Source organism: Phacochoerus africanus, chromosome 1, assembly GCF_016906955.1.
Source record: "Phacochoerus africanus isolate WHEZ1 chromosome 1, ROS_Pafr_v1, whole genome shotgun sequence".
NCBI classification, from domain to species: Eukaryota; Metazoa; Chordata; class Mammalia; order Artiodactyla; family Suidae; genus Phacochoerus; species Phacochoerus africanus.
Genome location: NC_062544.1, coordinates 210,693,586 through 210,705,805, shown reverse-complemented (window position 1 = coordinate 210,705,805; position 12,220 = coordinate 210,693,586). Strand labels below are relative to the sequence as shown.

General features: G+C 40.6%; 1 protein-coding gene across 2 annotated transcripts in view; it reads left to right on the top strand.

Moving 5' to 3' along the window:
- ATP13A5 (ATPase 13A5) overlaps positions 1-12,220 on the top strand; it is a 113,481-nt gene that overhangs the window by 81,190 nt on the left and 20,071 nt on the right. For both annotated transcript variants that reach the window (XM_047788899.1, XM_047788889.1), the window contains 3 exons: positions 1,665-1,774; positions 6,014-6,110; positions 8,568-8,640. In XM_047788899.1, the coding sequence (XP_047644855.1) occupies positions 1,665-1,774; positions 6,014-6,110; positions 8,568-8,640 (280 nt within the window). The remainder of the gene's footprint in view (positions 1-1,664; positions 1,775-6,013; positions 6,111-8,567; positions 8,641-12,220) is intronic.

Here is a 12,220-nt window from a genome sequence, read left to right as displayed (position 1 = left end):
TTGGAATAATAAAGACAAGGAAAGGCTCCATAGGCCCACATATTTTAGACCCAAAAGAGAGTTTATAAGACTAGCTGGTTTAAATCTCTCCTATTATAAATAAGGAAATGAGCCTCAGAGAGGTGAATTCTTTTTTTTTTTTCTGAAGTCAAAGCTGATAAAGGCTTAGTGAAGGAAAAAATTGAAACTGATGGTAAAGATTGGAATTATGTGTAAATTGTATTTATTCCTGCCAGACTTCTCCAGGGTTACTTTTTACAAAGTGGCTTTATCCAAAAATTCTTACACTCAGTGAAATCATAGACAGACCTACTTGGTTATTACATACTCTAGCAAATCTAAATTAACAAATATTCAGCAGATTACTTCTCAGACACAATAGAAAGTGGTGTATACTTTATAATCCGAGTTTTGAAGATATGGTTGAAACGGTAGCTTCTGTTGAAGATTTATATACATAAGAAAATATTTTAGGAGCTAACTTGTGGCACAAGAAATGAAGAGAATCACTTTGTATTTCAAAAGCCTATTAGATACTTAAGTCTGGGTATTTGTTTTGCTTCCCTCTTATATATTTAATTCAAAGTTCTGTGAAAAACTATGATCATACTTAGAGATGTCCTCTGAATTTTTCTGCCTCATGCTTCTTGAGAAGCTAGTATTAGCCTGCTCTTCAAGATCTAAAGTGAATCTCCATTAATTATGTGAAATTTAAAAGAAAACACATCAATCAGATGTTATAAAGGATGTAGTCTCTGCCTCCAAAGAGTTTGTTATCTAATGGGGGGAAGGATTATGCATAAAACTAACCCTAACATAGAGTAGATGGCATAATAGACATAATAGAGATACCCAGTACTACCAGAGAAAGAGGGGAGAAGGAAATCGTTTAATATTTATTGACCATGCATTTGGTGTATACAGGCCACGGTAACCAGGTACTTTGCATGCCCTATAGAACTACAGAAAAACAAAACCTCATTTTATGTTCTTAAAATTCTTATCGGACCAGGGGCTCTCTGGCTTGTGTATTGGCCTCGGTCTGCTCTGTGCTCTTTCTTTCCAGTCTTGATAAGAAATGAATTAGCCCATGTTTCAGTGAGGTGACATCTATCCAGGAATGATTCTCTGATGAGTGTAATCTGGTCCCTGCCTCCAGTGAAGATGCTCTATGCCCCAAACTTCATCTCAGCAGTCAGTTGGTTGGCTGGATCAGACAACCTAGAAAAGGTGGGGAGTAGGTAGTTTTTCATATAGCTCATGAAGATGGCCTATTAATTGCAGGCACACTGATGGTAAAGACCCCCCAAAAACCTCATTCAAATGGGGCTCCTTTTTAATGGACTTTTAGAATGAGTCCTTCCACTTTCTTATCATGTCTGCACCCTCTCAACCAACCAAAACACACACACACACACACACACACACACACACACACACACACACACATCACTCTTTTCCCTCTGGATCATTGTTTAGTTGATGTCTCTTTCAATGGTGACTTTGTGTACCCAGGTGGAAGGACAGCATAAAGTAAACAGAGACCCAAGGGCGGAAGGGTGTGGTGTCATCACCTCTACAACATGAAGAATAGCCTCACAGTGTTTGGACAGTTAGAGCCTGGCCTGAGGAGTTTTGGGTGTAACACAGATTTATCATTCCAGGCTTTGAAAATGGCTCATGCGGGCATATCACTGTCAGAACAGGAGGCATCTGTCGCCTCCCCTTTCACTTCGAAAACAGCCAACATCGAGTGTGTGCCTCATCTCATCAAGTAAGCCACCTCTTCCCCTTCCATCCTCTGACTGAGGGGCTTATTGTCTGACTCCAGACAGAATTCAACTACAATTTAAAATGATAATTGTCACAGCAGAGGCCTGGGTAAAGTGCTGTTGAGCACCAGTGAAGGGGGCCATGAGTGCTGCTTGGGAAGCCGGGTAAAAGCAACAAAAAAAGTGACTTTTGCTGAGCTTGAAAGGATAAATGGTTGTGTCATATGGACAGTTGAAAGCTAGAGTTGATATTAAAAACCGATTGTGTATCTTCTCTGGCCCTTTATTTTGTATGTTGGATGCTTACTGGAGCCTTTCTCTCAGGAGCTGGGGATGGGGGAGGGAGCAGAAAGGGAGCACTCCATCAGATAGCTTTCCTAAAAGTGCTATGTCTCCAAAATACAAATTAGTGCATATCCAAAAATGATTGTACCAAAGACTTTTACAATGGATTGGCAATGATAAGGGGAAGGAATTAAAAACTGATATTTTCTCAGTGAAACTCCCTCACCTCCACTCCATTCTCATTTCTGACTATGTCTCTACCCATAATTCAAATGCAGTTAGGAGCAAAACATCAGATTTTATATTTTGTTTGTAAATGTTATTCCTCTGTTGTTTCCTATAACACCATGGCCTGTAACTGCAGGCCATCTTCACAGCCAGAGATCTGGAGGACATCACCAAATCTTGAAGTTTTTATTAAAAAAAAGACAACCATGAAGTTCTTGACATGTCCCTTGATACATCTGAATGGGCAACGACTGATAGGAATGACTCACCTAAAGGTTTCTGTCTGGGAGTTCCCTTTGGGGCTCAGTGGAAATGAATCCGACTAGTATCCATGAGGATGTGGGTTCAATCCCTGGCCTCACTCAGCGGGTCAGGGTCAGGGATCCAGCATTGCCATGAGCTGTGGTTTAGGTCAAAGACATGGCTTGGATCCTACATTGCTATCGCTGTGGTGTAGGCTGGCAGCTGTAGCTCCGACTCGATCCCTAGCCTGGGAATTTCCATATGTCGTGGGGGCTGCAAGAGAGCTTGCCATGTGTCCCTGAGTGCTGGGAGCCTGTACCTGTGTCCTTCCATGCCCTCAGCCCATCATCACCACCCCTGTCTTCAAAGCAGCTTCCCTTCCTAACTGCCATGTTTTCTGCTTCTGAGGACCATTTGGCCCTTATAGTCTGTCTTTGAGGCTCAGAATCTCAGAGTGCTTTTAACTTTTTCCTCTTTTCATCCCTAGCAAGCCAGGCATTATGTTTTGCTGATTTGACTTTGGGAGAGTCCCTCTAAGCGCTACCCTTACTATCACTATTGCCTGAACCTGATTGGTGTCATGATGGCTGCAGAATGAGAGTTCTCAGGACCCTCACCACAGGGCATGCTTCCCATCAGCAATGCAGCTGTGGACTCTTTTTAAATATTGTATTTGAAACTGTGGTGGATTGAGAATGCAACAGAGTCACTTTGCTGTATCGCAGAAATTGGCACAACATTGTAAATCAACTATATTTAAAAAAAAGAAAAAGAATAAGACAGACCCTTGCCCTGGAAGACTTACCTTCCAGTCAAGGGTATAGAGAGATATATGTGGATATAACCACATAACATTCTGCCTGATAAATTAGCTTTAAATAAATTAATGTCCAAATTGTACAGTCATTGTTCCAGGAGTTCTGTATAATAATTCAAACCAGGAGGGGAGGTTTCACAGGAGGGTTACATTTTTAAGGAGGGATAAATTAGGAGATTGTGATTAATGTATACACATTATTATATAAAAAATAGATAAGTAACAAGGCCCTACTGTATATTAAGTGCATGTAATTATTTACTTATTTATTTATTTATTTTTATTTATCTGCTGCACTACTTCATGCAGAGGTTCCTGGGTCAGGGCTTAAACCCAAGCCACAGCAGTGACCTGAGCTGCTGTCGTGGCCCAGTGCATTTATGAATGCAATATACTGTTTTAAACTACAAATCAGGATGTAACATTTCTCTAGTGGCAGATGGCTTAGTAAGATGTAACTCTATGCTTTGATATTTCACAGATTCATAAAAATTAGATGTGGTTCAGCTGTGTTAGGCTGATTTTACCCTTCTTATTCCTTTTTTTTTTTCTTTTTAGGGCCACACCCAAGGCACATTAAGCTCCCAAGCTAGGGGTTGAATCGGAGTTGCAGCTGCCAGCCTATACCACAAAAACATGAGATCCAAGCCACATCTACAACCTACACCACAGCTCATGACAACACCAGATCCTTAACCCACTGAGCAAGGCCAGGGATTGAACCTGCATCCTCATGCTAAGCCACCACGGAAACTCCTACACTTGCTATTCTTGATGTATGCCTAGTCCTGAGAAAACATCCTCTCAGGAGCAGTGAAGTACGTACAGTTTTAGGTGCATGGGTGCAGATCCACAGGTTTTTATTTTTATCCTTTGAAACATGATTGACTTGTTATAGTTCAATTCCCATAGGACAAGGACTATACTTTATCCATTTCTGTATCTATCACTGTACCTACCATAGTACATCAGAGCATTCAATGAATATTTGTGGAATGCATTAGGTAAATGAGTGAGCTGCTTAAAGCTTACAGCCATTAGGAATAGCAGTAATTCTGGAGGTCCGTGTGTAACATTCTTTATAATTTACTATTCTGTTTTTTCACTTTAAAAAAAATCTGTGTGACAGTGCCCATTGTGTCTCAGTGGGTTACAAACCCAACTAGTATCCATGAAGATGCAGGTTCAATCCCTAGCCTTGTTCAGTAGGTTAAGGATCCTGCTTTGCTATGGCGGTGGCATAAGCAGCAGCTGCAGCTCCAATTTGACCCCTAGCCAGGGGACTTCCATATGCCACGGGTGGGGCCCTAAAAAGGAAAAGGAACAAACAAACAAAAAATCTGGGTGTCAGTTTTCCTGGAAATATACACAACTACAGAGAAAAGGATGAATCACAAAAAATCAGAAAACAGCCTGTGTTTCTGCATGCCCCTTCTCGGTTGGTTGGTCTTCTTCTTCACCCTCTGTGTTGAAAACACAGGCAGTGCCTCTGCGACCTGATGGAAAGCATTCTCCCAAAGCATCCCAGCCCATCTCCCACTGGAACTTTCTCATCTTGCCTGAGGCAACGGTTGTTAACTTGGCTTTTTAGGTTTTCTTTCTCGTGTCCCTAGTGTGTTGTTGAAAGTCTTTGAGCATCACAGGCGTCCATGTTACCAGGACTGGAAACCAAGAGCACCTGGGCTGCCTCCCATGGGGATTCGCCGCTTCTGCCTTGACAAGGGAAGCCTGCAATAGGGCTTGTTTGCCAAGTTCTCCCCTCCCTCATCATGTATTGCCGCCTCCCTTTGTCTTCTTTGGCCTGTCGTAATCCATCACCAAGCAGACCCAGTTAGAGGAATAATAGCTCAAATGGAACTTTTTAAAGGGAGTAACATTTACTTTTTTGTCTTTTTTAAAATTGTAGTAGGATTGACTATATGATATTAGTTCCAGATGTACAAAGTGATTTGACATTTATATACGTTATGAATTGAGCACCATGATAAATCCAGTAACCATCTGTCACCATACAAAGCTATTACAATATTATTGACTAGGGACTCTTCACTTTTTAAGCTCTAATTTTTACCATTGTATTTATCTCTTTTGACTCCCTACCCAGCTGAGATTATTACCCTGGGTTCTTCCTGGTACATCAAAGCCAACAAAACCCATTTTATCTCAAATACTGGCATCATATCTACTCTTCATATAATGTGAGAGTGCCTAGCCCTTGGCTTTATGTCTCTAAGGGACTCTGATAAAACACGCACAGGGAGCAAGTGTTGCCAGGATGGAATGAATCACAGGCAAGCTAGTGCTTGACATTTTGCACCTTGTCACAACATATAGTGTTTATAATGTACGTGTTAATCTCCTTAATTCACTGATAGCTCATTGAAAATAAGGACCATGCCCGATTCATGAACATCTTCCGTGACTCTGAGCATAATGCTGGCATACTTTTAAGCTTTATATAAAACTGTGCTTATAAATCAATGGGTGAGGTAATGATTGATGGAGAGAATGAGTGAGTGAATGAGTGGTTAAATGAATAATTGAAACAATGAATCAGTGAATAAATGAAGGTATATCAACCAGCTAAAAAGAGCTCCTTTTGAAATATAAAAGAGACAGGGAGATGAGTATTATACATAACCAGTTATTTTTATTTTGTCTTAAACAGAGAAGGACGAGCTGCTCTGGTTTCATCCTTTGGTGTATTTAAATACTTGACCATGTATGGCATCATCCAGTTTATTGGTACATCCTTGCTCTATTGGGTATGACCCAAAATAATTGCTTCCCAGTTTTGATTGCATTTACATCACTTGTTTGGTTTGGGGTGGATTTAATGTTTTATAAATAAATGACATTTCTCAAAATAGTTGTGTGCAAACTTGGGAACTTGGTATAACTGTGCATGAAACACGGAGCTGGAAATAAGTAAATCTGGATCAGTTTCTAGGACTGTTGTTTTTCTCCAGATAACCTGAGACACTTGACCTCCTCAAGCCTCTATTTCTTCACTTGGAGTATGAAGAATGCTTCAGAGTGGCCTAAATATAACCCAGCAGGAAATGGATCAGTCTCCAACTGTGGAATATTTTTGGCACACTGAAAAGAGATAAAAAGAAAGAGAAGTTGTTGAATTTGACTTTGAAGGACTCAAAACTGGAAACTTTCCCATACTGGAGCTTTCGTTCTGAATCTGCGGAGAACTTACACACCATTAGGAAAGGATTAGCAGTTCTGTTTAAAAAAAATTATAAGACTTGAAATGAAATGATAAAAATAATCATCTAAGAATTCATTAGCTGTATGGAAGAATATGTACAGGTTGAAAGTAATCTGCATTGGTTCAGTCATAACTTACTCTACAGGGAAATGATCCAATAGACTCAGGGAACAGTGCAGGGGAGGAATTATTTTACTGCTTTCCTGAGATATTTGAGTGATGAAAGTGAGGACCGCAGGACTCCAGCCTCTGGTGAGCTGTTAATTGCAAGAAGTGCACACAGAGGCTTAAGGGCAACCAAGTGGATAGAAACAAGAAATGGATAGGGAGTCAGGAAACCTGGATTCAAGTTCTGCCTCTATCACTAAGAACAAATCAGTTCTCGCTTTTGGCCAAGCCTTTATCTGCCTCTGGGAAGTCAGGCTGACTTTTTGCCAAAGCCCTCCATAGTTCTATGAAAGCTGCTCTCAGAATAAGAAGTAGAGCTGCCTTTGAAAATTTCTCCCTGTTCTGTCTCACCCTGCATACATATAATTTTACTTATCATTCTGAGAGGAAAGGAAGGGAAAGTATATGAGAACGAAATGTAAAGAAGATAGAGAAAGAAGAGGAGTTGAAAGAATGCTGAGGGACCATTTGTATCCTCTGAAAGACACAAAAGCAGAACTTCAGTTTCAGAGTCTCCATGGATGGAATTGGAACCATAGTTTACTTTGAAGTCCTTCACTCTGATGGTTTAGACCTAAGTTAAGAGTGTTCCCCAAGGACCTTCACTGGAAACATCTTGGCCTTGGTTTCAGTCTCTTATAGGCCAGAATTGTTTTGTTTTTTTTTGTTTTGTTTTGTTTTGTTTTGTTTTTGTCAGGGCCTACAGAATGCAGAAGTTCCCAGGCCAGGAATCAAACCCAAACCACAGCAGTAACATGAGCCATGGCAATGACAATGCCAAGTCCTTAACTGCTAGGCCACCAGGGTACTCCTAGAAATATTTTCATTTGCATAAATCTAGTCTGTAATAGGCATAGAACCATGTTATGATTTAGTGCTCAGTAGCTGTGAAGCAGACAAACAGACCTGGCTTGAAAAAGTATAGCAAGGCATGATCCTAGAGAGTAATGAGCTGACTTTTATATATAAATACCTCTGCTCAATAAATCTGAACTGAAAAAAAGTTTTATGTCTGCACAGATCTTAGAAAGGCAGGTGTACTAGACTGAAATCCGCAGTGGGCTTACTTGGGGTGAGGCACTTTTTCAGTTCATGAAAATAAATGGACTCCAAGAGAATTATGCCATGAACTCAATCCATGGATAAGGATGGAGAGAAAAACCTGTTGAACAGTTGAAGTCTTGACTTCAAATTTTAAGTGTGAAGTTCCACGCAGAATTTTCAGGCTTTAATATCATCTGTTCAGAGTTCACGTGTCCAGGCTGAGACCACAGCTGCCAGAATTACTGTGGCCAATAGGAGGGTGTTCCCCAACTGACTGACTCTCATTGTTGATGTGGAATTAAGTTAAACACTGGAAAAATAGTTGTTTGGTTTATTCTATACAAGATGCTAAAAATCTTTGGTAACGGGAGTTCCACTCGTGGTGCAGCAGAAGTGAATCCGACTAGGAACCACGAGGTTGCGGGTTCAATCCCTGGCCTCGATCAGTGGGTTAAAGATCTGGCGTTGCCGTGAGCTATGGTGTAGGTCGCAGACACTGCTCGGATCCTGTGTTGCTGTGGCTGTGGTGCAGGCCGGCAGCTACAGCTCTGATTAGACCCCTAGCCTGGGAATCTCCATATGCTGCAGGTGCAGCCCTAAAAAAAAGACAAAAGACAAAAACCGAAAATCTTCAGTAAGATGCTAAAAATCTTAGGTAAGTCACCTTCTTCCTAGAGTGAGGACAAAAATAGCCGTTGCTTCCTGATTACTTTCAAGAAACGTGTTGGAAATGATAAAGATGCTGTGATGCTTGAAGCCTCATGTATGTTTCCTTTCCTTTCCTTTTCAGCAACTACAACTCTTTGGGAATTACCAGTATCTCATGCAAGATGTTGCCATTACCTTGATGGTCTGTTTAACAAGTAAGCTCCTTAGCAAAGTAAACTATATTATTTGCATTTATCCATGAGATACTCACATAAAATAAGAGCTTTTGAGAATGATCCATCTTAACTACCAAAACCTCATTACCTATGAATTTTTTAAAGTGGTGTTAGCAGGAAGTTGAGACTTGAAGTCCTCAGATGTGGCATTAAAATATCCTGATAGCAAATAGGGCATAGTTTTGTAAAATTGTCAACGTTATTTTGAGTTCTTCGTAGGTTTGTGTCTTGTACATAGAAAAATGTACAAGAAATCCAGGAAAGGAAATCTTTAAAACCCAAAGGTCATTTTCCATTATTCAACTATGCTTCACATTGACATGGAACCAGATTTTTGCTAGGGCTTTGACGTTTGAGAAAAAATGCTGGTGTTTTAGTCTAGTGGAGTTCTCTCAGAAGCAAGGTGGGGCTTACAGCAGCTATTGCTCATTTCCTTCCTTTGAGAGGACACTGATAAAGTATTTCCTATCCAGGAACTTGGAGCTTGATACTAATTCTTAAGAAGTGAGAAAGGTGACTGCCTCAACAGAGAACAAAGCAAAAGAATGACATACTCATCTCTTTTTCCTTGTTCAACAATGGAAACATTATGAAAAAAAATAGATAAAACATCCAACAATGCAGGATATTAATAACCTTGAGAATTTCATATAGATCATAAAACATGAAACTGATATTGAAGTCATTTATTATATCAACCCTGTGACAAAATTTACCCGTGTCAGAGATGTAAGTAATACCAATTTTGAATCTTGGGGTTGAAATGACTATAACTATTCATAGCCCATTAAAATATTTTCTAGTGTTATTAATATTCACGTGACGGGATAATTTTGAATCAGTGATATATTGCTTCTTCAGTGTTGGTTATTTTTTAAGCAATTTGCATGCTTTGCTTCTGAACTTGGACAAGGATGCTAAAAGGAAAAAAAAGACTACCAGGAGGTTCCAAGAGCTAAGCTAGCAAGTAGCACGAAAGTGAAGACCATGGCCATCCTCCACCACTTCCTGTCTCTGTGCCCTTTGGCAAATTATTTACTAAATAAATAATTGACCCAGATAAAACATCCTCAGAGAGTTGTGAGGATCAGAGAACACAGCGCATGTCAAGTGTATAGCACAGTGCATCACACTCCTCAGCACACACTAGGAGATGAATGATATTGTGCTACACCATCCTCTTTGTCTTCTTTCGTCTGCCTCACATGGTGAGACCTTAAAGAGATTTATGTAGTGTGCAAGTAGACTGTTGGGTTATAAATGCAAAGACATGGGTTGTAGCCTTGCCTCAGAATGGCCAGGTGACCCTGAGCAAGTTCTTTTGAGCTTTCGCACAATTAATTCCATGATACTGGCTATGAATGTGATTCCCATGGTGATGGGTACACTATTTTTGGCCATGATGACAGCTTGTTGACCCTCATGCCAGGGGGTCACCCTGTGAAACTTAGCCTCTCATCTCAGAGTGGGCTCAGTGGGAGCGTCAGGATAACACAGGGTAGGACTACTGTTACCAGTGGGAGAGAAAGGTCTCTGAAGTCTAATAGACCAGAAGCATAGTGTCCTATCAGAATAAAAGCACTTTATCCAATTATTATTCAACAAATGTGTAGCTGGCTCAGTAAATGGGCTGGACTCAGGATAGATTGGTAAAGTTGAGATACTGGGTCAGGAAACAGACATTTTTGTTTGTTTTTAACCTTCTTCATTCAAACACTATTGCTTTACCACCCCTGCAATCTTGGTCATCCTACAGGCAAATCATTTCCCGGTCAACTCCTGGTATTAATGATTCATTTTTAGATATGAAAATCCAGTTATTATAATTAACATTTTATGTTTTCATCCAATTCAAAGTTTTTTTTCCCCAGATCAAGCCTGACATATGGCTGAGAGCAGGCAGTGGGAGAGAAGGCTATGATCTCTATTTTCCTAGTGTTACCAATTCTCAACCCTGCTTTGGCTAACACAAGCAACAGGAGCCCAGGACTTTTTACTTATGTGAGGGTATCATAGCTCTTTCCTGTCCAGCTCCCCTAACAGGATAGGTGTCTAAACTCTCAGGCACTTTGCATGGAACTGATTGGTGAGTTCTTGAGTTCTTCAGAGATTCCCTGTGGATTGGTCTGAACTAGACGACTCCCTGACATTGGTGGTGCTTTCTCCTCTGACCCCTCAGGATTCCTTTCATCAGCTGCCTTCTAGAGGTACCTTCCACAAAGCCTTTTTCTTCCCCACCAGCCCTTCTAGCTCTACTAGACTGCGCCTTCCCCCACCCCCTTGGCATATACCTTCCAGGACAGTTCTGGCCTGGCTAATTTCCATAATTTCTTCTTGACCTACGGGATAGAATATGTGCAGCTTGTTCTCACTGCTGCCCCCTCTGTCTTCCCTTTGCTATTACAGGCAGGAGAGAGCTAATCTTCACCCTCTCACCACTTCAGATCTCTCCTAGAATGACTCTTAAGACCTCCCCTCATTTGTGTTGGGGCGATGCTGGGAAGAAAACCTCAGTTCATGCTGCTCCTAACGGTTCCCTTTAAAGACCCTCTTGATAATCGCCATGGTTTTCTCTTATATAGTCTGTACGAAGGAAACCCTTTTCCTATACAGTCTATATGTAGGTAACTGGGGGAGAGGGGATGGTATGCTTACAGTTGAAGGACCAGCATGGATTCCTTTTAAATTCCTTGGAGATATGGTAGTCATTGCTCTTTACATTAAACTGGCATTTACTTTTCATTGTCCTCAAATGTGAGGTTTGGTAAAATTGCCTCTTAGAAAAATGCTCATCTCCTACTACATGTTAGGTCCATCAGTACCTGGGGCAGTAAAAGGCTAATGACTCATATTTATTAGCAGAGGATTCACATATATGAATGGGTGAAATGCAGGTCAAAATAGTGAGTACCAGAAAACAATTGATGCTTTGGGAGTTCAGGGAAAGGGGAGGTTGTTTCTTAAGATCTGCAGTTAGGAAGGAGATAGAAATGGAGAAGAGAGAGCTACTAGGACAGCTTCATGGAATAAGTACCAGTTCACCAAAATAGGAAGAGTGAGTAGATTCAAATATCTTTTACCAAAAGAAGGGCATTTCAAGTAGAAGGAAGCAGCATGAGCAAGAGAGAGCTGATAAATATAGGGTGTGAGTTTTTCAATTTGACCACACTGTAGGGTATGTGGAAAGAAACAGCAGGAGATAAAACTTGAAAAAGTAGGTTGGGTCAGATCACAGAATCTTGACTGCCAATCTGAGAACTGTGGACATTTATTGCCGATGTTCAGGAGTCACTGATGATTGGATAATCAATGGAAATTCACTCTCACCAAGGCCTCTACATTTCCAGGTTCTCAGACTAGGGCTTTTGACTTTAAGCCTGAATTAGTATGAGAAAAAGACAGTGCCATCACAATATGCTAAGTGAAGTAAGTCAGACAGAGAAAGACAAATACTGTGTGATATCATTTATACGTGGAGTCTAAAAAGTATAACTAGTGAATAAGAAAAAAGAACCAGATGTACAGATATAGAGAACAAACTATTGCTTACCAGTGAGGA